The 26,077-nt window shown below is 43.3% G+C and overlaps 1 protein-coding gene and 1 long non-coding RNA gene across 4 annotated transcripts in view; one reads left to right on the forward strand and one right to left on the reverse strand.

The window, feature by feature from the left end:
* The window catches only part of NDRG3 (NDRG family member 3), a 64,656-nt gene extending 40,872 nt beyond the window's left edge, over positions 1-23,784 (forward strand). For all 3 annotated transcript variants that reach the window (XM_055436789.2, XM_055436807.2, XM_088843810.1), the window contains 9 exons: positions 516-602; positions 2,361-2,417; positions 10,677-10,780; positions 12,035-12,100; positions 12,220-12,271; positions 16,832-16,879; positions 19,764-19,799; positions 19,887-19,938; positions 22,187-23,784. In XM_055436789.2, the coding sequence (XP_055292764.1) occupies positions 516-602; positions 2,361-2,417; positions 10,677-10,780; positions 12,035-12,100; positions 12,220-12,271; positions 16,832-16,879; positions 19,764-19,799; positions 19,887-19,938; positions 22,187-22,368 (684 nt within the window). In that variant the 3' untranslated portion in view covers positions 22,369-23,784. The remainder of the gene's footprint in view (positions 1-515; positions 603-2,360; positions 2,418-10,676; positions 10,781-12,034; positions 12,101-12,219; positions 12,272-16,831; positions 16,880-19,763; positions 19,800-19,886; positions 19,939-22,186) is intronic.
* Positions 4,309-26,077, reverse strand: part of LOC148775346 (uncharacterized) — a 28,265-nt gene continuing 6,496 nt past the window's right edge. The window contains exons 2-3 of the long non-coding RNA XR_016039123.1: positions 11,359-11,449; positions 4,309-4,447 (exon numbers count right to left, since the gene is read on the reverse strand). This is a non-coding gene — a long non-coding RNA (uncharacterized LOC148775346). The remainder of the gene's footprint in view (positions 4,448-11,358; positions 11,450-26,077) is intronic.

Below are 26,077 nucleotides of genomic sequence, written 5' to 3' on the forward strand. Positions count from 1 at the left end.
TCAGAGGGGAAAAAGTAAGCTGGGAAGTTTTTAGTTTACATAGAAATGTTCTTACTGATTTTTCCCAAATGCCTCCTGGGTGATAGGACAATCTTCTGAGGGTGGTATTACCTCTTCATGTGGTTTTAGAGAAAAACAAGAAGTTGCTACTGGGGACAGTCTAAGCCTTAACAGCCCCTTATGTCATGTAGTCCCAAGGGCACTGCCCAGGAGGGTAGACCCACCCTGAGCTAAACAGCTGTGGAGATAGCTGTGGCCATCCTCTGCTGTGGAAATAAAAACCATCTCCCCCATAGATCCTTGCAAGGCAAGGTCATTTGATGGCAATTTAGGAAGCTGGTTTTCCACATGCTGAGTTAGATTTATGGAGCTGTTTTTCCACATATCCTCCCTAGCACCTCTCTGGCCTTTTTTTAAAATCTGAGACATCCAGGCCTAGGAAGAGTTGACTCTCTAGTAGTTTTAGAAGAGGCTGAGAATGGGGCTCTAACACTGTTGTCCTTGTCTCGTTTCAGCTCAGTCACCCAGAGCTTGTGGAAGGTCTTGTGCTCATTAACGTTGACCCTTGTGCTAAAGGCTGGATTGACTGGGCAGCTTCCAAAGTAAGACCAAACAGTATCCACTGGCTCATCCCTTAGTCCCTTCTCAAAATGGCTTATCTGTTTTTTTATTTTTTCCTTCATACAGTTAAGGGCCAGAAGTCTTAAGTATATAGCTTGATATGAATATTTACACATGTAATCACCAGTCAATATACAGAATATTTCCAACTCTGCCCTTAATACTTCTTTCCTTTCCCAAAAAGAAACCATTTTCTGGTTTCTATTACCATAGATTGATTTTATATATTCAGAATAATAGAAGATGTGTTCTTTCATATCTTGCTTCTTTCATTCATCATTGTCTGTGAGTTTCAGTCATGAATGGAATACTATGCAACTGAAAAATTATGGGTTTTTTTTTTGTTGTTTAGGGAAATGAGAAAATTTTGCTTAAAAACAATAAAATTATTAAAAATACATATATGCATAAGAAAAGGAAAATGCTACTAGTAGTTAGATCTTTTGTTGTAGCATTACAGATGATTCTTATTTTATATATTCTATATTTTCCTAATTTTGCTTTGCTTTTATAGTTATTTTAAAATATTAAATTGTTCCATCTACCAGCAGACCAGATTCTGAAAAGTTTATCTATTCTTCTCCACCTTTAACTTCCAGAGAAATGATGTATTTCCTAGCTTTGGATGAAATATATTAACATTGCTTTTGCAATGTTACGGAAATTATGGAAATGTATTATTATTTATTCATTATTATTCCAAATTATATTATGGAAAGTCTTTCTTACAGCTGACTTTAGATTTGTTCTAATTCCTGTCTAGTATGTGGATACATTAAAACTTACATGAACACTCTTAATAACATGATATAATCTAGTAAGCATTCTCATAAAGCTTTAGAATGACATGATGAATATTAAATAGGTTATTAAATGATGAATTGAAATAGGTTATTCTAATTAGCTTTAATTTACAACCTGTGGATCATTGATAAACCAGGTGAAGATTTCTGGGCTTCTTTCTTACTCCATCTTTCCGGGACTCCTGATCCTGCTCCACACATATCTGTGTCTGTCTCCCTTATCTCCTCTTCTCCATCTCCGCCCTTAACTCAGTACTTTACCTCTGCGCCAAGTCCACAGTAGAAACTGAGCTTAAAATCAACAGAGAAGGTTTAAGGGAAATCAGCAACATAATGTGAGTTGGAAATTTTTCTGAAAATAGACTAACAGGCTGCAGATTTACACAGATTGATGCGCTTATTAGACTGTGATGTGCATAGCTTTGACGTGGGGAAAATTAAGAGAAAAGCTTTCAAAACGCAAGAACATTCTGTAAACATAGCAGTTTCCTCCCACTCCTTGAAATGAAGATAGCAAAAACTACCGGAAAGGAAAAAAATTGCTTTTTCTTTTGGATGCCTTGGGAGTAGTTGTAAGTCTACCTTATTAAGTATAAACCCAGTGTAAACGCAGAAACACAGGTAGAAACTAAGTAGCTATAGCTGTGAGCTCTAGATCCCACATTCTTAAAGAAGTAACAGCCAGCATTTCTTCTAGCCACCTATTTCAAAGTAGGCCATATTATTACCCTAGAAGGAAGATTTTGTTTTTTCCTGACTTCTTTCTTGTTCTCAGATTTCTTGGGACCACCATCTCAGGAAAATGTGCGACACTGAGTTGTGTTTTTTGTGTTTTTAAGCTTAGCATATTTACAAGAAACTACACTAGTAAAGTGGACAGACTGATAAAATTTCACCCATGCTCACTCTCTTGACACAAAGTTTTTATCTTTTTAGCTCTCAGGCTTGACAACCAACGTTGTAGACATTATTTTGGCTCATCACTTTGGGCAGGTAAGTGCCTATTCCAGCCAGGAGAGGGGTGTGTTTATTGGCTTTGTGTGTAAAGTCTTATTCACCTCAGGAAAGAATGGGTTCCCTGAAACTCACTTGATTCCAGTGGGTTAACACTTTCAGTGCCGTGGGAGATGTACATGGCGCCCACCAAAGGCCAGTCTTAGGGGAGGGCATTAACTCAGTGCCACCCGGCTCTTGGCGTTTAGAGAGATGAGAGAAGGCAGCTCCCACCCCACCCCCAACCCGTTCCCTGTAAGCCGCATGCCATCTGTTCCTGTTTGACGACATCACGTGCCTCACCAAGCTTCTTTAGAGCCAGAATGAGGTCTGGGAAGAAGGGCTGCACAGAAATAGAGATTTCAGAGAAAATAAAAAACCAGAGACACCACTAAATGTTAGTGCTAAAAGAGCCTTTTGTTCAAATCCCATGTCTTTCTGGCAAAGAAACTGAAGTCTATAGAGGAAATAACAATTATATGGATAGCTGTTAGGTGAAAGAGGTCAGGACCCCAGTCCACTTTTCAGAGAGAAAGTAAGTTGAGTAACAGAATTCCCAATTACAGTGTGTTTTTTCTTACACTACCAAAGAATTCTCAGAGACACCAGCTGGATGTCCTGCAGCTCAGCTTGATGACATGGTCTACCTGAATATTGGTCAGATCCTGCAGATTAGAGCTGAGTGCTAGTCACCGAGCCACCACCACTGCTCCCCTTCCCCCAACTTCAGCCACTCCAGGTGGTCACCTGTGCCTCTGACCAATCAGCTGTAGATCAGAGGTTCCAGTAGCCCCCTCCTTGGGTCCAATTTGTTTTCTAGAGCTGCTCACAGAAAAACACTGTATTTGCTAGACTGGCTTATTATAAAAGGACCTAACTTGGGAACAGCTGAACGAGATAGATGCACAGAGCAGTTGTATGGAACGGGGCAGGGAGCTCCCCTGTCCTCTGGAATGCCCCAGTCTCCCAGAGTGGCCATGCATTCCCCAATCGGGAGGCCCTCCCACACCTGTCTTTTGGGGCTTTATGGCAGCTTTGTTGCAGACACGTGATTATGTGGCAGTCAACTGAACATTCACCTCCTTTACCCCCTTGCCCCCGGAGAGAAGGGCAGGGTAGGGTTGAAAGTTCCAGCCCCCTACTCACAGGGACTGGTTCCATGTAGAATTTACTTAGGGGCTTTCCTAAAACCCCATCATTAACCAAAAAAAGATTCTTTATCAGTCTCATCTCAAGGTTTTACAAAGCTCTGTGCCAGGAGGGGGATGAAGACCAAGTATACATTTCTTGGTATAAATCACAGCATCACAGATGACCTGTGAAGGAGGGAGGGAATGAATGAGCAATGAGTGTGGAGAGCTGTGAGGTGTCTGGAGCTGGGATGAAAACTGTAAGTAGGGGTAATGCATGCTCAGCTGTCGCCTAGTATTAAAGGAAAGTGGTCAGTGTGGAGAAAATTAACATTTACTGAGTACTCGTTCTGTGTAAAGTACTTTGACAAGTACCTTTTAGGCACAAACTCAGTTATTTTTTTCAAGTGGTTCTATTAAACTTATTTTAAGATGGAAAAACTGAGGGCCAGAGAGGGAACATAACTTGCTACAGTTGTCCAGCTAGCAAGTAGTCTGAATCCAAATCAGGCTCACTCCAAAGTCCATAGTTTTTTTTTTTCATTGAGATTGTATTTCAGCAAAATTACAAATTCACATATATATTTTTTTAACATTTAAAAAAATTTATTTCTTTATTTTTGGCTGTGCTGGGTCTTTGTTGCTTTGTGCAGGCTTTCTCTGGCTACAGTGCGCGGGGGCTAGTGTGTTGGGGTGCACGGGCTTCTCATTGTGGTGGTCTCTCTCGCTGAAGCATGGGCTTCAGTAGTTGAAACACACAGGCGTAGTTGTTTTGCAGCATGTGGCATCTTCCCAGCCCAGGGATCAAACTCGTGTCCTCTGCATTGGCAGGCGGATTCTTATCCGTTGTGCCACCAGGAGGTCCTCACATACATCTTAGAGCAGAGGAGTTCTGCAGGGCTTAATACAAAGAATCTGTTACTCACCCCATTTGTGCTTCTCACAGGTAACCACTTTAGTTCTTTTAGCAGATTCTTTGGGTTTTGCCTCATTAATTAAGGTATTATTTAGATATAATAAAGGACACAAATGATAAGTACATCTCAGTGACCTTTTATACATATACTCATGTCCGTCCATCCTAAGTCACTTTAGTCATGTCTGACTCTTTGTGATCCTGTGGAGCCTGGCAGGCTCCTCTGTCCATGGTAGTCTCCAGGCAAGAATACTCGAGTGGGTTACCATTTCCTTTTCCAGGGCATCTTCCTGACCCAGGGGTTGTACCCAAATCCCTTATGTCTCCTGCATTGGCAGGCAGATTCTTTACCACTGGCACCACCTGGGAAGCCCATACTCTCATGTAACCATCACCTAATTAAGATATGGAACATTTCCGTCATCTTAAGATTCCCTCGTGTCCTTTCCTAATCACTAATTCCCCTCCCCAAACAAGTATTGACTGTTCTGTTACCTCTATAGATTATCTTGCCTGTTCTTGAACGTCATGTAAATGTAATTACATAGTGTACACTCTAATGGTCACAGCTTCTTTTGCGCAGTATAGTCTTTGAGATTCAAGCCTGTCTTCCTGTGTATCAGTAGTTCATTCTTAGATTCTGTGTAGCAGTCCATTGTCATATACCATGAATGTTCCTATAAGCATTTGGGTTATTTCCGATATTTTGCTTTTGTTTTGCTATTATGAATAAAGCTTCGGTGGACAGTCTTCAGTCAGTTCAGTTCAGTCACTCAGTCATCTCTGACTGTTTGCGACCCCATGGACTGCAACATGCCACGCTTCCCTATCCTTCACCATCTCCCAGAGATTGCTCAAACTCATGTCCATCAATTCAGTGATGCCATCCAACCATCTCATCCTCTGTTGTCCCCTTCTCCTTGTGCCTTCAGTCTTTCCCAGAATCAGGGTCTTTTCCAGTGAGTCAGTTCTTTGCATCAGGTGGCCAAAGTGTTGGAGTTTCAGCTTCAGCATTAGTCCCTCTAATGAATATTCAGGACTGATTTCCTTTAGGATGGACTGGTTGGATCTCCTTGCTGTCCAAGGGACTCTCAAGAGTATTCTCCAACACCATAGTTCCAAAGCATCTATTCTTTGGTGCTCAGCCTTCTTTATGGTCCAGCTCTCACATCCATACATGACTATTGGAAAAACCATAGCTTTGACTAGACGGATTTTTGTCAGCAAAGTAATGTCTCTGCTTTTTAATATGCTGTCTAGGTTGGTCACAGCTTTTCTTCCATTGAGGAAAAAACTTTTCTTATATGAACATTCTTATATGTGTCTTTTTGGACATAAGCCTCAGTTCTCTTCAGTTGTCTTTGCCTCTCTCTAAATATGCATAAATTTCCACCCGTTGGTTTTCCAGTCGTAGGCATTATCTTTGGCATTCCATTAGGAAAGATGATTTCTCATATTCACACATACGCCAATGCCATGACCCTCATTTATGTTTTCTACTACTCCATCCTTCCAATATGATTTGGATTAGATAAATTTCCAGCATTTATACTAGCATGTAAATGTTATTCAGAGCTGAGCCATGACAGATTTCTTTTTCTGTAAATTTCTCCTTTACCAAATGACAGTGTTAGAATTTTTAAATAAAGGATACCAGGGGGACACTGTAAGGTGATAGTGGCAGGAAAGCACAGCCATTTTTATTTTATTTTTTTCTTTTTGCTGCACTGCATGAGGGGCTTTTGTTCAAGGGTTGAACTCTCACCCCTACAGTGAAAACGCAGAGTCTTAAACTGGACTGACTGCCAAGGAAGTTCCTGTTCTGCCTTTTAAAAATATTTTAGCACAAGAATCAGGACTTGCCATACAGAAGATCTGGTGACACTCATCTCAGCCTCCTTCAGGTCACACTTTCTCCATCCTGTGGGCTGTTTCCAGGGTCCAGTCAGGGGACAGAAGCTACATGCTTTGAGTAGAGAAAATTTTCATATATCAACTAGTAGAAAGTGGCTTACTTCTTTAAGAGGTGAAAAAGGACTTTGAGGTGTCCAAAAGTAGCAGGTGGGAAAACAGCAGCTACTCCTAGGCTGAGGGGAGGAGAAGCAGGGGGGACAGAGAATATGATGGTTGGATGGAATCACGAACTCAACGGACATGAATTTGGGCAAACTCCGAGAGAGAGTGAAGGACAGGGAAGCTTTGCTGTCCATGGGGTTGCAAAGAGTTGGACACGACTTAGCAACTGAACAACAACAACTACTCTTAGGCCAAGGGAATGTGGACACTGAAGGAACTGAGGACTTAGTTGAGCCCCCACCAGCACACCTAAGAGAGGCCTGTTCGCGGGAGGAACGGTTTCCACAGAAAGCACAGCGGGCCAGCTGTGAGGAAGCTTGCCCAGAGGGTAAGGGCCCTAACTTGTCCACAGAGCCATTCACCAGATGGGGGAGACATTTGTCTAAAACAAGGTCTGAACAGCTGCAGAAGCTACAGAAACTGCAGTCGGATGGGAAGAACCTGGGCCTAGGATGTGGTGACAGCTCCTCTGTGAGAATTCTTGAGACCTTGGGCCAATGGCTCCTGTGCTAAATTTTAAACAAAGGACTGGCACACAGAAAATGTTTTTATTTTTTGCCTGTGCTAGGTCTTTGTTGCTTAGTGTAGGCTCTTCTTTGGGGCTCACAGGCTTTCTCTAGTTTCCGCTCACAGGTTTAATTGCCCCATAGCATTTGGGATCCTGGTTTCCTCAGGGATTAAACCCACATACCCAGCTTTGGAAGGCGGGTTCTTAATCGCTTGGCCTTCAGGGAAGTCCCTGTCTTATAACTTTTTTCTTGTTTTTTTAACTATTTATTTACCTGGCTTCTTCGAGTCTTAGTTGTGGCATGTGGAATCTTTGTTGCATCCTGCAGATCTTTCGTCACGGCACATGGACTCTGCATGCAGCATAGTTGCTCCTTGGCATGTGGGATCTTAGTTCCCTGACACGGATCAACCACCTCCCCTGCATTGCAAGGCAGATTCTTAACCACTGGAACACCAGAAAAGTCTCCCTTTTAACTTTCTTAATGGTGTCCTTTGAAGCACAGTTTTTATTTATTTTATTTATTTGGGTTTAACTTAATGAAAGTATCTTTTTGTTTTGTTTTATTTCATCTTTATTGGGGTATAGTGTTGATATACAGTGTTGTGGTAGTTTCAGGTATACAGCGAAGTGCATCTGTTACATACATATATCTATATACCTACTCTTTTTTAGATTCTTTTCCCATATAGCCTATTACGGAGTATTGAGTAGAGTTCCCTGTGCTATACAGTAGGTCTTTATTAGTTACCTACTTTATATACTCCAATACTTTGGCCACCTCATGCGAAGAATTGATTCATTGGAAAAGACCCTGATGCTGGGAGGGATTGGGGGCAGGAGGAGAAGGGGACGACAGAGGATGAGATGGCTGGATGGCATCACCGACTCGGTGGACATGAGAGTGGGTAAACTCCAGGAGTTGGTGATGGACAGGGAGGCCTGGCGTGCTGTGATTCATGGGGTCGCAAAGAGTCAGACACGACAAGCGACTGAACTGAACTGAACTTTATATATAATAGAAGTGTGTGTGTGTATGTGTGTCAGTCCCAGTCTTCCAATTTATCTGTTCACCATCCCTTGCCCCTGGTAACCAGTTTATTTTCTACATGAAACACAAAAGGTTTTAATTTTGATGAAGTCTAGGCTATTTTTTCTCTTGTTGCTCGTACTTTTGGTGTCACATCTAAGAAACCATCACCTAATCCAAAGTCATGAAGGTTTACAACTATCCTTTCTCTTTAGAGTTTTATAGTTATAGCTCTTAACATTTAGGTCTATGGTCTATTTTAAGATAATTTTTTGTACTTAGTGTGAAGTTGGAGTCTAACTCCATTCCTTTGAAAATCCAGTTTTCCCAGTACCATTAAAAAAAAGACTTTTCTTTGTTCAGTGAGTTGTCTGGGCTTCCTTGTTGAAAACCAGTTGACCATAAACGTAAGGATTTATTTTGGAAGGCTCATTTTTATCTTATTTGTCTAGCCTTATGCCAGTATCACAAAAGGGCTTCCCAGGTGGTGCAGTGGTAAAGAACTGCCTGCCACCGCAGGAGATGCAAGAGACGCAGGTTCGATCCCTGGGTTGGGACGACCCCCTGGAGAAGGAAATGGCGACCTGCTGCAGTATTCTTGCTTGGAAAAGTCCATGGACAGAGGAGCCTGGTGGGCTACAGTCCACGGGGCTGCAAAGAGTTGAACACAGTTGAGCAACTGAGCACGCATATACACACATGCCCATATCACAGTATCTTGATAACTATAATGATTTCTGTAAAGTGAGAACATCCTCACAATATATATATATATTGTGTGTTTAATTAAAAACATGTGCAGCCACTGACAAGAGGTTGTCACAAGGCTGATGAGTTCATTTAAAATTTAAACAAGCGAATGCATGTGTTACTCTTACTGCTTTGAAATGGAAGCATATAAGGTTTCTATACATTAATAATCTCATCTTCACTAATAAAAATACAATGATAACCTTTTTTATCTGTCAAATTAGCAGAAGTCAAAAAAAGTGATCATTTGTACTAGCAAGGGTGTGGGAAAACAGTATAAATAAATGAGAAGGCCCCATCTGTCCTGATAAAGAGTGACCTCAGTGTAGAATAGTATGTCTAGCACACTACAGTTTGTGTTCTAAAGAAATGTGAGTGATGGGGTGCAGTTTACACATAATAGCTTTTCCTAGGGTGTTCCATTAGCACTTAAGCCAATTTTACCCCTTTTATACCAGTATTACTTCTGCCCCTTTTTTTATCTCAAACTTCGGCTCAAGTTCCTCTTCAGACTTTCAAGGGGGAACTGTAGAGGTCATTTCATCTCTGATTATGATGTGGTTCACTTGTTGTCCACTTTTCTTAATATCTTCAGCATTTATCAAGTTTCCTTGGAATGGCTCCAGTGCCCTTCGTTTCAGGGACACTCTGATTTAGTTGGTCAGTTTCCTACTGTATTCTTGGCTCACTTTCCCCCTGTTGTAGTGAGAATACTCACACAAGTTCTCCTTACCTCAGTTTCTCCACAAGGCTTGTTGGTGGTGACCTTTGCGTACTGCTTTAGATTAACTGACTCTCTCACTACACCTGATATATTTTTTTCCTCCAGTGTAAACCCTTTTCCTTCTGCTTAAAAACTGTCCTTATTTACTGGTGTTATGTATGTGTTCATATATGTACATATGTACTTATATATAGAAAAACCTGGCAACTGGTTCTAGTGGCCTCCGAGGAGGCCAGCAAGATAAGGATCATTGGATAATGGGTAGTAAGGAGGGAGATTTTCTTTTCACTGATAGATTCTTGTTTCTCTTGAATTTTATACAGGGCTTATAGCCAGTATTTTACAGTAATTTTATTTATAGCTTTTTGGCTTCACTGGGTCTTTTTGTTGCTGCATGCGGGAATTTTCTCTCGTTTTAGTGAGCAGGGCTGCTGTCTTGTTGCAGAGCACAGACTCTAGAGCAAGAGCTCAGCAGCTGTGGTGCACGGGCTTAGTTGCCCCCCCAGCATGTGAAATCTTCCCGGACCAGGGATTGAATCCATGTCCCCTTCATTGGCAGGCAGACACTGCACCACCAGGGAAGTCCCTGTAATAACTTTAAACGGGACATAATCTATAAACATTTTGAATCACTACATGGTATACCTGAAACTAATGTAATATTATAAATAAACTCCACTGCCTCGAAAAAAAAAACCTGGTAATATTGGTAAATAAATGATAAATTTACTTAATGAATAAAATATTAATGGAATGTAATATGCAGTTCTGGAATGCATATTATTAAATAATAGTATGTAAATAGATATTACACCCAGGATATTGATGAAAATATAGATAAGTTAATGATACAGATTTATGACTAATAAGAGAAGTGTTACTTTCCATTTATTTTATACTTTACAATTCATACAGCATTTCTTATTTAATCCTTAAAACATCCCTGTCGGGTAACTGGTTGTTATCTTCATTTTACAGACAAGACACTCTCTCTATGAAAGTGCCAGAACATGAATAAAACACAAATTAGGAAATTAGGGCTGCAAATGGTGAGAATTAAACCAAACAAGATAGATTTGTACTGTAGCTCAGAAGTTCATCTGTGTCTTCTTTTCATTGTTCTAGGAAGAGTTGCAGGCCAACATGGACCTGATTCAGACCTACAGACTGCATATTGCCCAAGATATCAACCAGGAAAACCTACAGCTCTTCCTGGGTTCCTATAACGGGTACAGTTGCTTCTATTCCTTCACTTAAATGCAGACGAGGTCTGAGAAGCTAATGTATATTTAAGAGAGAATCAGGAGGGGAAGTAAACTGCTTCTTACGGTGTTGTGTGATGGGGTTACTTTCGCACTTTCACAGCAGTAGAAGAGGAAGAGCTTTCAGATAGATATGAAAACAGCTTTCAAGAGGAATGAATGAACTGAATGCTATTTCAGGCATATTCACCTACCAGTTGTACTTTTTAAGATGTTTTGAGATCAAAAGGACCTAAAAGTTATGTACACACACAAAAACACACAATTTGGGTGACACAGAAAAATGCATGTAGAGGATAGGATAGAAGCTTGGGACCTTAATTCAGTCTCTCTCTGCTGATATCCTGTCATCAGGCAGAAGTGAAACGTGAACAGTAGCAAATTCTCTTTTGTTTGTGTATTCCCAAAGTTGTCACATTTCCCCCAGTCACTAAGAGAAGCCTGATTCTTATCTTGGGTCCATCTTCTCCACTGAAAATGTTAGCTCCTTCTAGCTTCCTGGGTATATGGAAAAAGATTGAGGAAATGGGTCAGCTGTAACTTACCCAGAATTACACAGCCGGTAGGAGCAAAGCAAGTTTTGAATCCAGTCTCTCTAGCTCCTTCCTCTGTATTACAGAGCCTCCTTATTTTTAGCTGAAATCAGAAAGGATATTTAATACTACAATAAACTGTAAGTACCAGGAAAATAGTTCCCCTATAAGGTTTCCCTTAAGAAATTATTCCTAGGGGCTTCCCTCATGGTCCAGTGGCTAAGACTCCACCCTCCCAATTCCTGGGTCCCAGGTTCGAGCCCTGGTCAGGGAACTAGATCCTGCGTGATGCAACTACAGATCCCACATATGGCAACTTAGAAGATCGAAAATCCCACGTGCTGCCACTAAGTCCCAGCACAGGCAAATAAATAAAATAAAAACAAATATTAAAAAAAATTATTCCTGTAAAGTAATGGGAAAAGTAGACACTTAGAACTTGAGGATTTCAACAGCATTACTGTTAAGTTTTAAAGTTGCCTCCTTTCAGCATTCTGCCGAGTTCCACTCAGGATGCCACTGACGAGGCTACTTATGAACAAAATCTATAAAATCTCTTCCCTTGTCCAGTGTGAAGGAAAGATAATTTTCAGATTCTTTGATACCTTTGGGTTTTCATATCCAGGAAATAACCTGAGTTGCCATGATTTTACCTGAAACGTGCGTTGTTTCCTTTGTGTCTCTCTAGACGCAAAGACCTGGAGATTGAAAGACCCATTCTGGGACAAAACGATAACAAATCAAAGACGTTAAAGTAAGTCTCTCGATCTGCCCACTGAGTTGCTAAATATCCCTGCCTTTGACGGATGAAGTCAGCGTTCTGTGGAGCATGTGCGCTGCCAGCTGAGTGTCCTCTCTTTTGCCTTCCCCCAGGTGCTCTACTTTATTGGTGGTAGGTGACAGCTCACCCGCAGTTGAGGCTGTGGTAAGTGTGTCCTGACGTTGTGAAGATGAGTGAGATGAACTATAATGAGTTGTTTGTAGCACACTGCTGGAAACAGTTGGTAGATTCTAGTTTGTGTTATTTCTGATTACACATATCAGGTTTGTGCTTCGTTGTCCAGTCTGGAAAAATAGTTTCTCATTGATCACTCGGTCTCATCAGCAGGATCAGTAGTGCCCAGATCGTTCCATACGGTGCAGCTCATTCGGTGGCAGGCAGTGCCGCTAAATACCGCTTGCTTATCATCAGGTTTCTGACAGCCTTGGCCTTCTGCAGCCACCACAAATCTGGGACTGTTTCAGCTGAATGGAAGGCTGCTGAGAGCCTGCGTACTTTTCTCTACCTCTTTCTCAAGCACATAGCACACTGGTAAAAGTAATATGTGTTCATTGTAGAAAATTGGTAAATAGAGGTACAGGAGGAAAAAATCACGATCCCGAAGACAAGCCACCATGTTTTTCTTCAACATAGATGTTGTTGTTTAATCACTAAGTCATATCCAACTCTTGTGACCCCGTGGACTGTAGCCTGCCAGGCCCCCCTGTCCATGGGATTTCCCAGGCAAGAATTCTAGAGAGTGTTGCCATTTCCTTCAGGGGATCTTCCTGACCCAGGGATCCAACTCATATCTTCTGTATTGGTAGGCAGATTCTTTATCACTGAGCCACCAGGGAAGCCCCACAGCATAGATTGGATGATACTAAATATACAAGTTTTAGAGACCTGATTACTTAACACTGTATACAATTCAGTCTTGTAAATACACCTTTGTTTATATAACTTCATTCTCTTGTTGATTATTTATGATTGTGCACCATTAATAATGTTGCTGTTGAACATCCGTACAGAATCTTTGCCTGAATTTTTGATCATTTCCCTTGGATGAGATGGAAATAAAATCATAAAGCTTTGTAAGGTTTTTAATGCCTTTTGCCAGATTCCTTTCCAGAAAAGATATAACAGTGTGTTGCCGCAGGCAATGTAGGAGAGCATGCTGTTCAGCATTGGACTTTTCAATTATTAGTAGTTAATTTGGTTAAAAAGTGGCACCCCACTGTTTTAATTTTCACTTCTTTAATTACACATGAAGCTTTCAGTTTTTCATAAGTCTGTTATCATTTTCTTGTCTTTCCCACATATTTAACGTAACTTAAGTTTTACATGAAATGATCTGGTGTTCTTTGGCCACTTTCACTTCTTTAGCTGAAAAGGTGGAAATACATGTTTTTGATAAGTCTATCAAAAACATTTTTTCATGAACATGTGTATTTAACACAGAAAAATAGTATTGTTGATAGAAAATATCCTTAATGAGGATTTTCTAATGATGCTGAGTTGTCTTTCTAAAATTACATGGACTTTAAGTAATGTTACCAGTTATTTTTCAAGATTGTATAAGTTGGCCATACATATATGGTCTTTTTCTGATTCCATACCTTCAGTGTGTATAGAGAATAACTTCAAAATGCCATCTGTACCACAAACTAGACGCTCTTCTAGACACATTCAAAGCTAACTCCCCCGCCAGAGCCTTCTACCCCCTGGATTGGTCGGGATTGGAGGGCTGTCCGTGTGCGGAAGAGCAGGAAGAAACTCCACGGGCTCTAGTCTCTAGCTGTTCTTGCTCAGTCGTTCATTCAGTATCGTTTCTTGAGCTTCTCCTGTTTGCTCAGTGGGCTTCCCTGGTGGTTCAGCAGTAAAGATCTGCCTGCCAGTGCAGGAGATGCAGGTTCAGTCCTTGGGTCAGTAAGATTCCCCTGGAGAATGAAATGGCAACCCACTCCAGTATTCTTGTGTGGGAAATCCCATGGACAGAGAGAGGAGCCTGGCTGGCTCCAGGCCATGGGGTCGCAAAGGAGTTGGACATGCTTAATGACTAAACAACAAATATTTGCTCAGTGCTCTGGAGAATACAAAAATGGATAAGATGGAGTCTTAGCAAGACTGCAAGGAGATCAAACCAGTCAATCCTAAAAGAAATTAATCCTGAATATTCATTGGAAGGACTGATGCTGAAGCTGAAACTCCAGTACTTTGGCCACCTGATATGAAGAACTGACTCACTGGAAAAGACCCTAATGGAAAAGATTGAAGGCAGGAGGAGAAGGGGACGACAGAGAATGAGATGGTTAGGTAGTATGACCAATTCAGTGGACATAAATTTGAATAGATTCTTGGAGACAGTGTAGGACAGGGAGCCTGGAGTGCTGTAGTCCATGGGGTCACAAAGAGTTGGACACAATTGAGTGACTGAACTGAACTGGAGTCTTAGCAGTTGGACCTGGGGAGAAAGTAGACATGTCAAAAAACCAGCCATTGTTCTTGGCCTACTAGATACTGAGCCTTTGTCTTACACAGTTACAGAAATGACAAAGTGATGAACCAAGGAAAAAGCATGCTTTATTATATTAAATACAGACTTAGGAGTCATTCTCCCAGAAGATACTTATTGTATATCGAGTATGTTCTCAGCACTTTGCCTGGCATTTAGGAATCAAGTTTTTACATTCTTCTTTTTTCTGGTTGGGCTGGGTCTTAGTTTCTGCGCTCGAGCTTTCTCTAGTTGCAGAGATCGTGTACTCTAATGGTGCGTGTGCGCCTCTTGTGGACCACAGGCACCAGGTGCCTGGGTTTCAGTAGTTGCGACACAGGGGCTCATTAGTTGTGGCTCATGGGCTCTAGAGCATGGACTCAGTAGTTATGGCACACAAGCTTGGTTGCTCTGCGACATGTGGCGTCTTCCCAGACCAGGGATTGAACCTGTGTCCCCTGCATTGGCAGGAGGATTCTTACCCAGTGTGCTAACAAGGAAGTCCTACATTCTGCCTTTTAGAGCATATTCTGTAGTAAATAAACAGGTACATTTGTTTACTGCCTGCATTGGCATTTGTATAAAGAAAAAACCCTGACTTGATGATCCTGGCTTTTAGATCATCCCCTGGTTTTAGAAGTTTTGAGTACCCACCCATTAGCCATTCCCAGAGTAAGCATTCAGCTGGATTACTGGTTCTTGCCTAGGTAATTTTCATGACCTCTTAACTGGCTCGCTGCCTCTGCAGCCTGTTATACAGGCCACTGCTGGTTATTTTCCTGAAACAGTTCATATCCCGTCACCTCAGAAACCCTCTGGGGAGGTGGGAGGGGGGTTCAGGAGGGTTTACTTATGTAAACCCGGGGCAAATTCATATCAATGTATGGCAATATAATATTGTAAAATAATTTGCCTCCAATAAAAAATAAATTAACTACAAAAAAAAAAAAAAAGAAACCCTCTGTGACTTCTTGCCTTCCACAGTCAGCTCAAGTTTTCTCACCCTCTCCCCACAGTGCATCCTCATACCACATACTGGTCTCTGTAACCCCACACATGCCTGGCACACTCACCTTGCATCCCCTGGGTCTTTGCTTCTGCTTCCCCCTGACTCTGGAAGCCTTCAAATGCCCACCCCTTCTTACCCTGGATATAGAAATCCTATTTATCCTTCTGTTCTCACTCAGCTCATAAGTGAAGTTTTCAAGTACTCTTATTCTGCCTTGGGGCTTCCCTTGTGGCTCTGCAGTCAAGAATCTGCCTGCAGTTCAGGAGACATGGGGGTTCGATCCCCAGGTTGGGAAGATCCCTTGGAGAAGAAAATGACAACGCACTCCAGTATTCTTGCCTGGGGAATCACATGGACAGAAGAGCGTGGTGGGCTGCAGTCCATAGGATTGCAAAAGACTGACACGACTTAGTGATTAAACAACAACATTCTGCCTTGTGTTAATGCTTTTGCCCCTCTAGATTCCATGCTCTTAGCACAGTGTTTTATATGTGTGCTTGGGCAAGCATGTGTAAAGAAGAGATCTAGTGGATCAAGTTAACCATAAAATATTGTTGAACCAGAAAACAACCTCCCCAGAACATTTTCTTTGAGGTCCCTGCCTTTGTGGATACAAAGGTATGAGATACCAAGCATGAAAACTTAACAAGATTGTAATTCTTAATTGTGATGGTTGCTGTGAGAGAAAAAACCATAGAGAAGTTCAACTTTAGATGGGACAGCCAAAGATCTTGAGGCTTAGAAGAGTCAGGGTGAGAGGAATGGCACAGCCACTACCTCCAGGGCAGAGGAGAGGGATGAGGAACGGGCACAGGAGGTGTGAGGGCTCAGTCATAAGGACCACTTGTGCTGGAGAATCATCAGGACCTCAGCAGGTGAGGCCCGTAGTTCACTTTTTAAAGAAGGAGATAACTTGCCCTGCTGCTGCGTAGCCGTAAGAGGAATTAGATTCAAAATACAGCTCTTTAAAGACTCTACTTGTAACGGATCCAAAAAATGAACTTAGCCAGATTTTTAGATCTACTAAGAAATACAAGATATAAAGTATATCATGTAAATATATCTCCCATTTTTTATTTTGGTAATTTCTTTGGCTGATTCAGCCAAAACTGAGTTTCTCCTAGCTGAGCTTGTTGAAAGATCATTCGTGTGCCAAGCTATTTTGTATTTAGCAGTTCACAAAATTGTCTTTCTCTGTTTTTTTTTTTTTTTTTCTTTTTAGGTTGAATGCAATTCTCGCCTGAATCCTGTAAATACAACTTTGCTAAAGGTAATGTGTTTCCTTTCCTTACTGCCAACCATTAGTGAGTAAATTATATGTGGTTTAAATCACTTTATTTCTGAAATAGTTGCCCAGAAACAAGGAAAACTTCTTTCCCTCATTCTCTTTTTTTAAAAAAAATTATTTTCCTGAATATAGTCTCAGTATAGAAAATTGGAAAATAGAAAAAAGAATGGAAATATAGAAAGAATAAAATAAAATTACTCATAATCCTTCCACCCACAGGTTATCCTCTGGTCAAAAAATACATATATTGGTCTTTCTCCTGGGTGGTGAGGGGCTGTCCCGGGTCTCTGTTGTGGAGCGTGGGCTTCTACTGCTGTGGAGCACAGGCTCTGGAGCGCATGGGCTCAGTAGTTACGGTGCTCAGGTATGTGGGGACCCAACTCCCTGACCAGGGATCACACCTTCATCCCCTGCGTGAGAAGGCCGTTTCTTAACCACTGGACCCCTGGGGAAGTCCTCTTATTCATTTTTAAATCATTAAGATTATAGGCTATTTCTAGCCCTGTGTCTGTTTTTCTCCACTTCTTGACATGTAAACATCTTCCTGTGTCATTGAAAACTTCATAAGCATTATTTAATGTTGTTGTGAGATTTTAGATAATGGATGGAAATTCTTTACAAGCTAAATTTCCTTGTATGGATAAGAAAGTTTTCCAGTAGCATTGTCACAATGAGGGTAGATGCATTTTCTGGAGCCTGTAGTGGAATATTTAAGGGCCTGACCACCTGGTCTGAATTTGGATTACAGTATATTTAAGTGCTAAACTTCCGTTGCTTACTGCTGCTTTCTCAGCCTGAAAGACCTCTGCTTTCTTCCCTTTTTCTTTGAAGCGCAGTTAAAAGGGGAGTGCTACCACTATAAGCAGCCCATAATTCCTGGAAATAAAACACGAGGTTAACGCTCTGATGTGAAAAAACTCAGAGTGTTCTAAGGTCCAGGTGATTGATGAACTAGTCTAAAACATGAATTTTTTTTTTATAAGTATGTGGTTTCAGATTAGCCTTTCAATGCAGGTTTGAATCAGTTTTCTAAAAGTGTCCAGAACTGAACTTTACAGTAGCCAGCCACAGGTGGGCTTATTTCTGGGCAGAAATGCCCATCCCACAGCAGCGTGATGGAATTGATTCTCTGTTTGATAGGTATCCAGCTTGGAAATAGTCCTTCCCAGTACTGTCTCTGTGTATGAGAACTGTTTTATGGTTCTAATCAGATTTTGACTCGTAAACTTCTTGAAAATACAGACTGGGCTAATTAGGTCTGTTTTATACTTAAATCAGGTTAAATGTTTGTTCCTGATCTTACACTTAGAATTTTTCATGTTAACTGACTATTCCTTGTTAACCTCAGATTCCTGTGCCTCCTGTGGCATTCCCATCTGCAGAATAATAGTCTACCCTCAAAGTTTTCATGTTAGTGAAGGTTTCATGAGGTTCATGTCTCTTTTCTAAAAAATGCCTGAACACGCTACTCTGTGAGTATGGAATACCTTAACAAGTAGAAGGAAGAAGGTGGCCTCATGATTGGTCATTGTGCCCTAGAAGCAGCATTCTCTGCGGATTGGCAGAGTATGCATCTCCAGGGCTTGTTAGAAATGCAAGTTCTTGAGCTCTGCTCCCAGCTATTAAATAAGAATCCCTCAGGCAGGAACTGGGAGTTTTAATAAGCCCTCCTGGTTATTCCAATGCATGATAACAAAACCCTACTCTAGAAATTTTTGTGCAGATGACAGTAATCAATGTGTAAAGATTTATGAAGTGAGAGAGAGCCTCATCACTTCCAGCGGTGAATTTAAAGTGGCTGACCAAGCAGGTTGGCTGAATTCAGCATCAGTGCCTGACCGTAGACCTCCCTTAGTCATGAAGAGGAGACAGTGTAGAGTTGAGAGGGAATTTTTAAGAATTTGGTACCCTGAGAAGTAGGGGTCACACTGCTTGAGGACTCTGAAAGTAAATCCTCCAGGTATAGGCAGAACCAAGGTAGTAGTTAACTTTACTACCACCCGAATGGAAAATTCCTGACATGGACCTGAAAGCCAGGCCCTGCACTGCTGCTGCTGCTGCTAAGTCACTTCAGTCGTGTCCGACTCTGCGTGACCCCATAGATGGAAGCCCACCAGGCTCCCCCATCCCTGGGATTCTCCAGGCAAGAACACTGGAGTGGGTTGCCATTTCCTTCTCCAGTGTGTGAAAGTGAAAAGTGAAAGTGAAGTCGCTCAGTCGTGTCCGACCCTTAGCGACCCCATGGACTGCAGCCTACCAGGCTCCTCCATCCATGGGATTTTCTAGGCAATACTACTGGAGTGGCTTGCCATTGCCTTCTCCGAGGCCCTGCACTACTGATCAGTAAATAGTGAATAATCTTTCAGAATTATATCCAAAGTTATTGCTAGAATTTAGGTCTGTGTATAAGAGTGCATTGAGGAGGTACTTCCCTGGTGGCTCAGTGGTAAAGAATTTGCCTGCCAGTGAAGGGGATATGGTTCAATCCTTGATCTGAGAGGATCCCACATGCCATGGAGCAGCTCAGCCCATGTGCTGCAACTGCTGAAGCCCGCAAACCCTAGAGCCCACACTCCACAGCAAGAGAAGCCATCGCAATGAGAGGCCTGCGTTCCACAACTAGAGAGTAGCCCCCGCTTTCCACAACTAGAGAAAGCATGAGTAGTGAAGACCCAGTGCAACGAAAAATAAATAAATTAAAAAACAAAAAGAATGCATTGAGAAGATGGACACTGGGGTGCAGTTAAACATTAAATTAAGGAACCTAAAATTTGATTCTGTCCTGTTTGACAGGACCCTGGATATTCAGAGCATTTCCCTTAAGTGTATTCAAGTCTCAGCTGACTTATTTGTTTTTCCCTTCTAGATGGCAGACTGTGGTGGACTACCCCAAGTAGTTCAGGTAAGGAGACTTTTTTTAAAAAGCACACATTTGATTTCAGCTCTCTATCCATGCAAAGATTAATAGCTTCTTTTTTTGTCTCCCTAGCCTGGGAAGCTCACCGAGGCCTTCAAGTACTTTTTGCAGGGAATGGGCTACAGTGAGTAGTATACAACTTTCTATTCTAACCAAGATTTATTGATAAATGGGGTCATTTTGGCATCTGGGGAGTACTCAGTTCTCAGGGCGTAACCTCTGTGCTAGCCAGGCTGAAGTCAAGTAGAAACCAAAATTTTTTATGAAAGATTCTTCTGCACATATATACAAAGATGAGCTAATGCTTACTGAGCAGTTACTTTGTGCCAGGCACTCTGTATTCTTAACCTCAAGAGGTAAGTTCTGCTATTAGTCCCATTTTATAGAAGAGGAAACTGAGGCTTAGAGGCTAAGGATGTTTCTCAGGATAACAGTTCTGCTGCAGAGCCATGAATCAGTCTAACTCCAGAGTCCACATGTTCAACCACTGAAGCTTTGGCAGTCCTGGCTGTGAATCTGAGGTTGTTACTTGTGTTTGAACTTAGCTGGTTAATGAATCCTGGTCTAGAGAAACAAGTTAAATCAGTGAAGTCTGCTCCCCACAGGAGACAAACTTGCAGAGTATTTCAGAGTGAATCCAAGGATGTGTCGTATCATGTGCCACTGTCCTGGTCTCTTGTATTGTGAGACCCCTGAGCTTTCTCATTTGTCCCAGGATATCCTCACTGGCTCCTTTCTTGGAGTTTTAAAAAGGAAAACCCTTCTACCCAGGTACAGAGCTCTGTATCCAGTAGGGTGATTTTTCTCCTGTCTTTGGTGTCAGTGTGATTAATGACCCCTGGGGAGCTGCTCTGGGCAGCAGCTGGACCCCTGGGTACAGCCGTGTACCTGGCAGGCAGCCCGTGTATGTCTCGTCTGGAGTGGCCGTGTCATCCCCGTCTGTGAGCCACTAGCAACCGAGCCCACACCCCTGTCCCTCTGGCTCGCTGGGAGGAGCGGAAGTCCCTCTCCTTACCTAGGAAGCAGTTCATTATCCAGGCAGGGTTGACTGTTTACAGTGGAGGGAAAAGCAGTTGCCTTTGACAAGTTGAGAGAAGCACCATCCGAGATGTTATAGAAGCATCAGTTGCCCATCCCTCCTTTCTGGAACCTTAGAGTAAAACTTCGCCCCTGGCTTAGTTTGTTCTGTCAGTGTCTGCCAGGTAGCCAAGTTTACCACTTGGCACTCTCGGGTCACTAACCTGCCTTTTCCTGTGTCCATCCTGCTTCCAGTCCCGTACGTGCAGCTCAGTCACCTGAGCACCGAGTCAGGTACCTTTCTCTGTGCCGGCCCCGCCCCCGCCTCCCAGCGATGCTCTCCTGGCTACACTGGCTGCTCGCAGCATGTCCGTGGTTTCCCTGTGCAGTGAGAGCCCGATAGAACGCGGCTCATTGTACCCCGAGAGAGTTAGCCTGCCGGTCCAGCCCTGGTACCCCAGAAGTAAAGGGGTGGGTTGTAACAGCCAGGGTCGCAGCAGCAGCTGAAACTTCATAGGGGGCCCTTCTTCAATCACCACCACCTACTGAGTGATCCTTGAGTTAACTCCCAGACACAGGGTTCTCAATTACGAGGGTTGGAGCCTATGTCCAGAGAATGCAGGTACTGGCATCTTCTGACCCTGGCATTGAAATGACAGCTGGAGGAGTGGCTCATGTCTTAGAAAGATAGGCAGGTAGGTAGGCCAGGTTAGGCCCTTTCCTAGCCAAGCTGGAAGGACCTTACAGCCAGAGCAGTGGCACAACAGAAGTCTGACTTAAATAGACCCCCAGTACGCTTTCTTGCAGTCAGCCTGGACCTCAGTGCCTGTGCAGAGGCCAGCTCCAGGCCCCTCTGCCCTCCCTGCCCCTCACTTGCCTACATGTCTCCTCCCCAGGTAGCAAGGGTCATCTGTGGACACGGATGGTAGTCTTGTTGTATCGGGCTTGCACTGTGTGTGTGAAACACCTTTGTACTTGTGTGGTGTGGTTTGTCTTTCTTTGGTTTAGTCTTGCATGCATCACAGGTTTTGGTTACCTATTTGGGTTCCCAAAGCCTTCTTCCTAATCACTGTATGGATGGCATGGGCATAGCTAAGAGGTTATACTCTGGACTTAGTTTACCCAGTGTTCTGCTGTAGACTAGAACCAGCTGAGATTTCAGCCAGATCCAGAGGATTAAAGCAGCCTTGCCTAGAGCCCCTCACTTAGAGCAGAGTGGGATGGCTATGTCTCATCCTGGTATCACCTTAGATGAAGGGTTGGGAAAGCTACATGTAAAGCCTTTGGTGAAACTTCTAGATTAGCTGAGCTTAACCACAGCTCTATCCTCTAGTCCTCTTCATTCTCTCTTACAGTCCCATCTGCCAGCATGACCCGGCTCGCCCGATCCCGAACCCACTCCACCTCAAGTAGCATCGGCTCTGGAGAAAGTGCCTTCAGCCGATCTGTTGCCAGCAATCAGTCAGATGGAACTCAAGAATCCTCTGAGTCCCCTGATGTTCTGGACAGACACCAGACCATGGAAGTGTCCTGCTAAGCAAATGCTCCTCCCCAGGACCATACAAGTCCATCCTCTTTCAAACAGCCACTCCATAATATAACACTTCATCCAGCAATCTGGCATCTATCTTTAACTCCTGCATGGCCACTGACTCTTTCTTTCTGGTATCCTGGATTTATCATCCTCTCTGCCTGCCCACCCTCCTTTTTGTATGTACCAAGAACCACTTCCATGCCATTTCTATAACATTCCAACCTCTTTAGCTGATCATATCTCCATATCTTCTCTTACCAGCTTTTCCCTGTGCTTTCCCAACTATGTATCTAAGATTCTTCGATCCTGACGTATGTGTGTGAGCACGCGTGTCTGTGTTTGTGTGTGCATAGTTTTGTGATTTTAGACATGCTTTCTTGTAGAGCTGCTGCAGACAAAAACAAAAAAAGGGACTGTCTTTTTTTTGCATTTTCAGTGGTGTTTTTAGGAGAAATATGCAGAACAGTTTTCTAGTTTGGGTAGGCTATTACATTCTCTTTTGGTTCCTCACTGATGGACAAGATTTGTGAAGTGACTTCAGGAGAGAGCAGATCTGAGTAAGGTGGAAGATCGTAATTCCTGTTTGGATTGTTGATTATGACCAATAGAAGGGAACCTGTTACATAGAGAAGCAGGCCAGGTGGCCAGCCACCTTCTCCTGTCCAACTGAATTCATGTATCCTGTAAATGAACGGAAGGGATATGTTCTCTTAGAAGCCCATGAACGATGACATTCTGATGCAATGTGGCATTTTTCTGAAGGAATGAATGTGGCTTAATTATTGGACTCTCTTAGCGCAGGAAGGTGGGAAACGAAATTCTAGGCCTCTGCTCTGTCAGAGCAAAATTGATGTCTCTGCAGTGTCTGAGGCCACACACCAGACATCGAAAGGAGGCGCCTCCCAGGAAAAGCACTCTCAGTCTCTCCATCCCCCCAGAAGGGAGAAGTATAGCCTGAAAATTACATAGATGTTGAGGAAATGGCAGGAGAGAGAGGAACAGACATTAACACAATATGATGCTTTATAAGTATAACCTTGATTTCAGAAGAGTTAATGGAACCTAAATGAAAGATAGAACCCATTTCTCAGAAAGTTAATGCTGTGAACTCCTTCTTCTAAGAGGGAAGGGACCATAAGGGCACCCCGTCCAGGTAGAATTGTGTTCGGTCCGCTGCTATGTGAGGGGGTCACAGCCACCCAGAGAGTGTCTCCAGGAGGAGTGTGAAAACAATTGCCACCCAGTAAAGGTCCTGCTTTGACAGCACAGAGATGTCAGCTCAGGGTTACACAGTTTCAGTCCTAGGAAGGGGCTTTTCAGATGTAGCGTTCGCTTTCTGCTCAGATAGGGAATGCGTCACTCTGCCAGAGTACGACTTTTTACAGATGACGAAATAAAGCTGTATATGTCTCATTGTTACCCAGTAGCTGGTGTGACTTCTCTCAAGCCACTTCCTGGGGCTCTGGTGGGGACTGCACATGGGCTTCATACTGGGTCACCTATCTGATGATTATCCACCCAGCGACACCATCCATTTAAAGTGAGGAAACCAAGTCCTGGGATTAATCATTTGCCTGAGATCATCATGCCACTAAGCCAGCCGGGATTGAACCCTGAGTCCACCTGACACACCTCTGTTCCCCTCAAACGAAAAACCGTGAGAAGCTTGACCATGTGGTTTGTGATGGAGGAGCAGGTGAGGTCTCAGGAAGGCGTTCAACATCTCAGCTCTGCCCTTCATGCGCGGTCGTCACGTCCCAACCCTCGTGCAGTAATCCACAGCCACCTGCCAGGGCTCCACCAACAGACCAGGCTGTGTTTCTCCAGAAGGGGCTTTTTGTATCCTGCCCCCCAAGAATAATTCCAGCGGGGTGGCCGTCGTAGATCAGTTCCGAATGATCCAGGGGCTGCGGCCACCAGTAGACCCCGGTCACAGTGTCTGTGGGAGGTACTTGTCAAATGACTCGAGCCTGCCTCTCCTAGTAGAGGACAGGAAACCAGTGCCTGTAGGCAGATCAGGTGTCTGTGCTGAGTTCCAGACAAAGCCATCCAGCACGGATTTCCAGAGCTGCCGGTGGTCTGATGGCCAGGGCTGCTCTGAGAACCCACCCCGCTTCAGCCATCTTGGCTGCACAGCACGGATGGTTGCCTCTTCCCCAGCTTGACTTTGTGCCTGGAGTCAGGCCCCAACTGACTACACCCCGCTGGTCCTTACCATACTCATCCTCTTCTCATTTTCATTTTCTTTCTTCCTATTCAATATTAAAAAAAAGAAGTTGGAGCGCCTACTTTGTGAGAGGTAAGGAAGTGGCCAGGTAGACGCTGCACACAATGACTGTGTTAAGCTTTTCCGTGTAAATTGTCTCACCCCGTTCTTGTGGCAGCTCTGCAAAGTGGGCAGTGCGTTTTGCAAAGAACAATTGAGGAAAGTTAAGTGATGTCTCTAGAGACACCTACTCGACAGGGTTCCTAGTTCTTCCAGAATCAATGCATTTTCATGTTTTATTAAGGCTTTTATTGAGCACCCACTACAGATCGAGCCCTTTCATCTTGTGTGTCCCTCCTCTGATCCAGGAAGGTAGACCTATTCCAGTTCTGTGGATGAGAAGACAGGCCCAGAGGTAGCTAACTTAAAAATAGTCAAGAAGCTAAGAGAGCGGCACATCTAGGCTTTAAACTCTCATTTTCAGGTACCTCCCTGAAAGTGGAATGGGCGAGCATATGGTGGGATTATTTTGAGACCAGAGATGTCATTCCCTACTTCGTGCCTTGCTCATGGGACTGTTCCTTAAGGCCAGTGTGAAAGGCTGTTTGTCAAATGGAAAGATGGACATCACAGTGGTGTGGAGGCAAAAGCAGGTGGTTGGGCCTGCGATCAGGTCCCTCCCAGCTACAGGCCACATCCTTGAGGGGCCGTCACCCACCGTAGCATGCTGGTTGCTGCTGCTGCTAAGTCACTTCAGCCGTGTCCGACTCTGTGTGACCCCATAGACGGCAGCCCACCAACTTTCTTAAAGAGGAGACACTTCCTCTCTGGCCCTCCACTCTCCACATCACGTGCCTCAGGAGTTAAATCTCAAACAAGCCTTCCCCAGGAGAAAGGGAGACCGTGAATACAGGTACGGCAAGGCCCCAAAACAGGCTGCATTGTCTGTGAAATGACAGTTTTGCGTTCAAAGCATCTGTCTTCAGGATTGCTAAGCCCCCATAAAGGGGAGATAATGAGTGGGTATGATTATTTAGATGCTAATGAGCTGAGGTTTTTATTTAAATTTATTTAAATGTTAATAACTGATTTAAGCACACCATCAGAGACAGTTCTATCAGAGATTCTTCATCCTAGCGGAGTGAGTCTCAAGGTTAGAGAATGCATCGTAAGGATCACCTGGAGGGCTTGTGAAGACAGGATGCTGGCCCTCCACCATGAAGGTTCTGATTGGGTAGATCTAAGATGGGCCCTGAGAATCCGCCTGTGAAACCAAGTCCCAGATGATACTGAGGCTACTGGCCTAGGGACCACACTTGGAAGAACCACTGTCCAGGTCCTGCTACGCACAGTGTGGCTCCCAGATGGTCAACATAGTTTTATCCACTTTGAGTTGTTAGCAATGCAGAGTCTTGAGCCCCACCCAGACTCAAAGAACCAGAATCTACTGTTTAACAAGATCCCCAGGGGCTTCTTAGATACAGTAAATTTTGGGATATATCCCTT

Source organism: Moschus berezovskii, chromosome 15 (assembly GCF_049115385.1).
Source record: "Moschus berezovskii isolate FMDL1 chromosome 15, NW_MosBer_1.0, whole genome shotgun sequence".
Classification (NCBI taxonomy): domain Eukaryota; kingdom Metazoa; phylum Chordata; class Mammalia; order Artiodactyla; family Moschidae; genus Moschus; species Moschus berezovskii.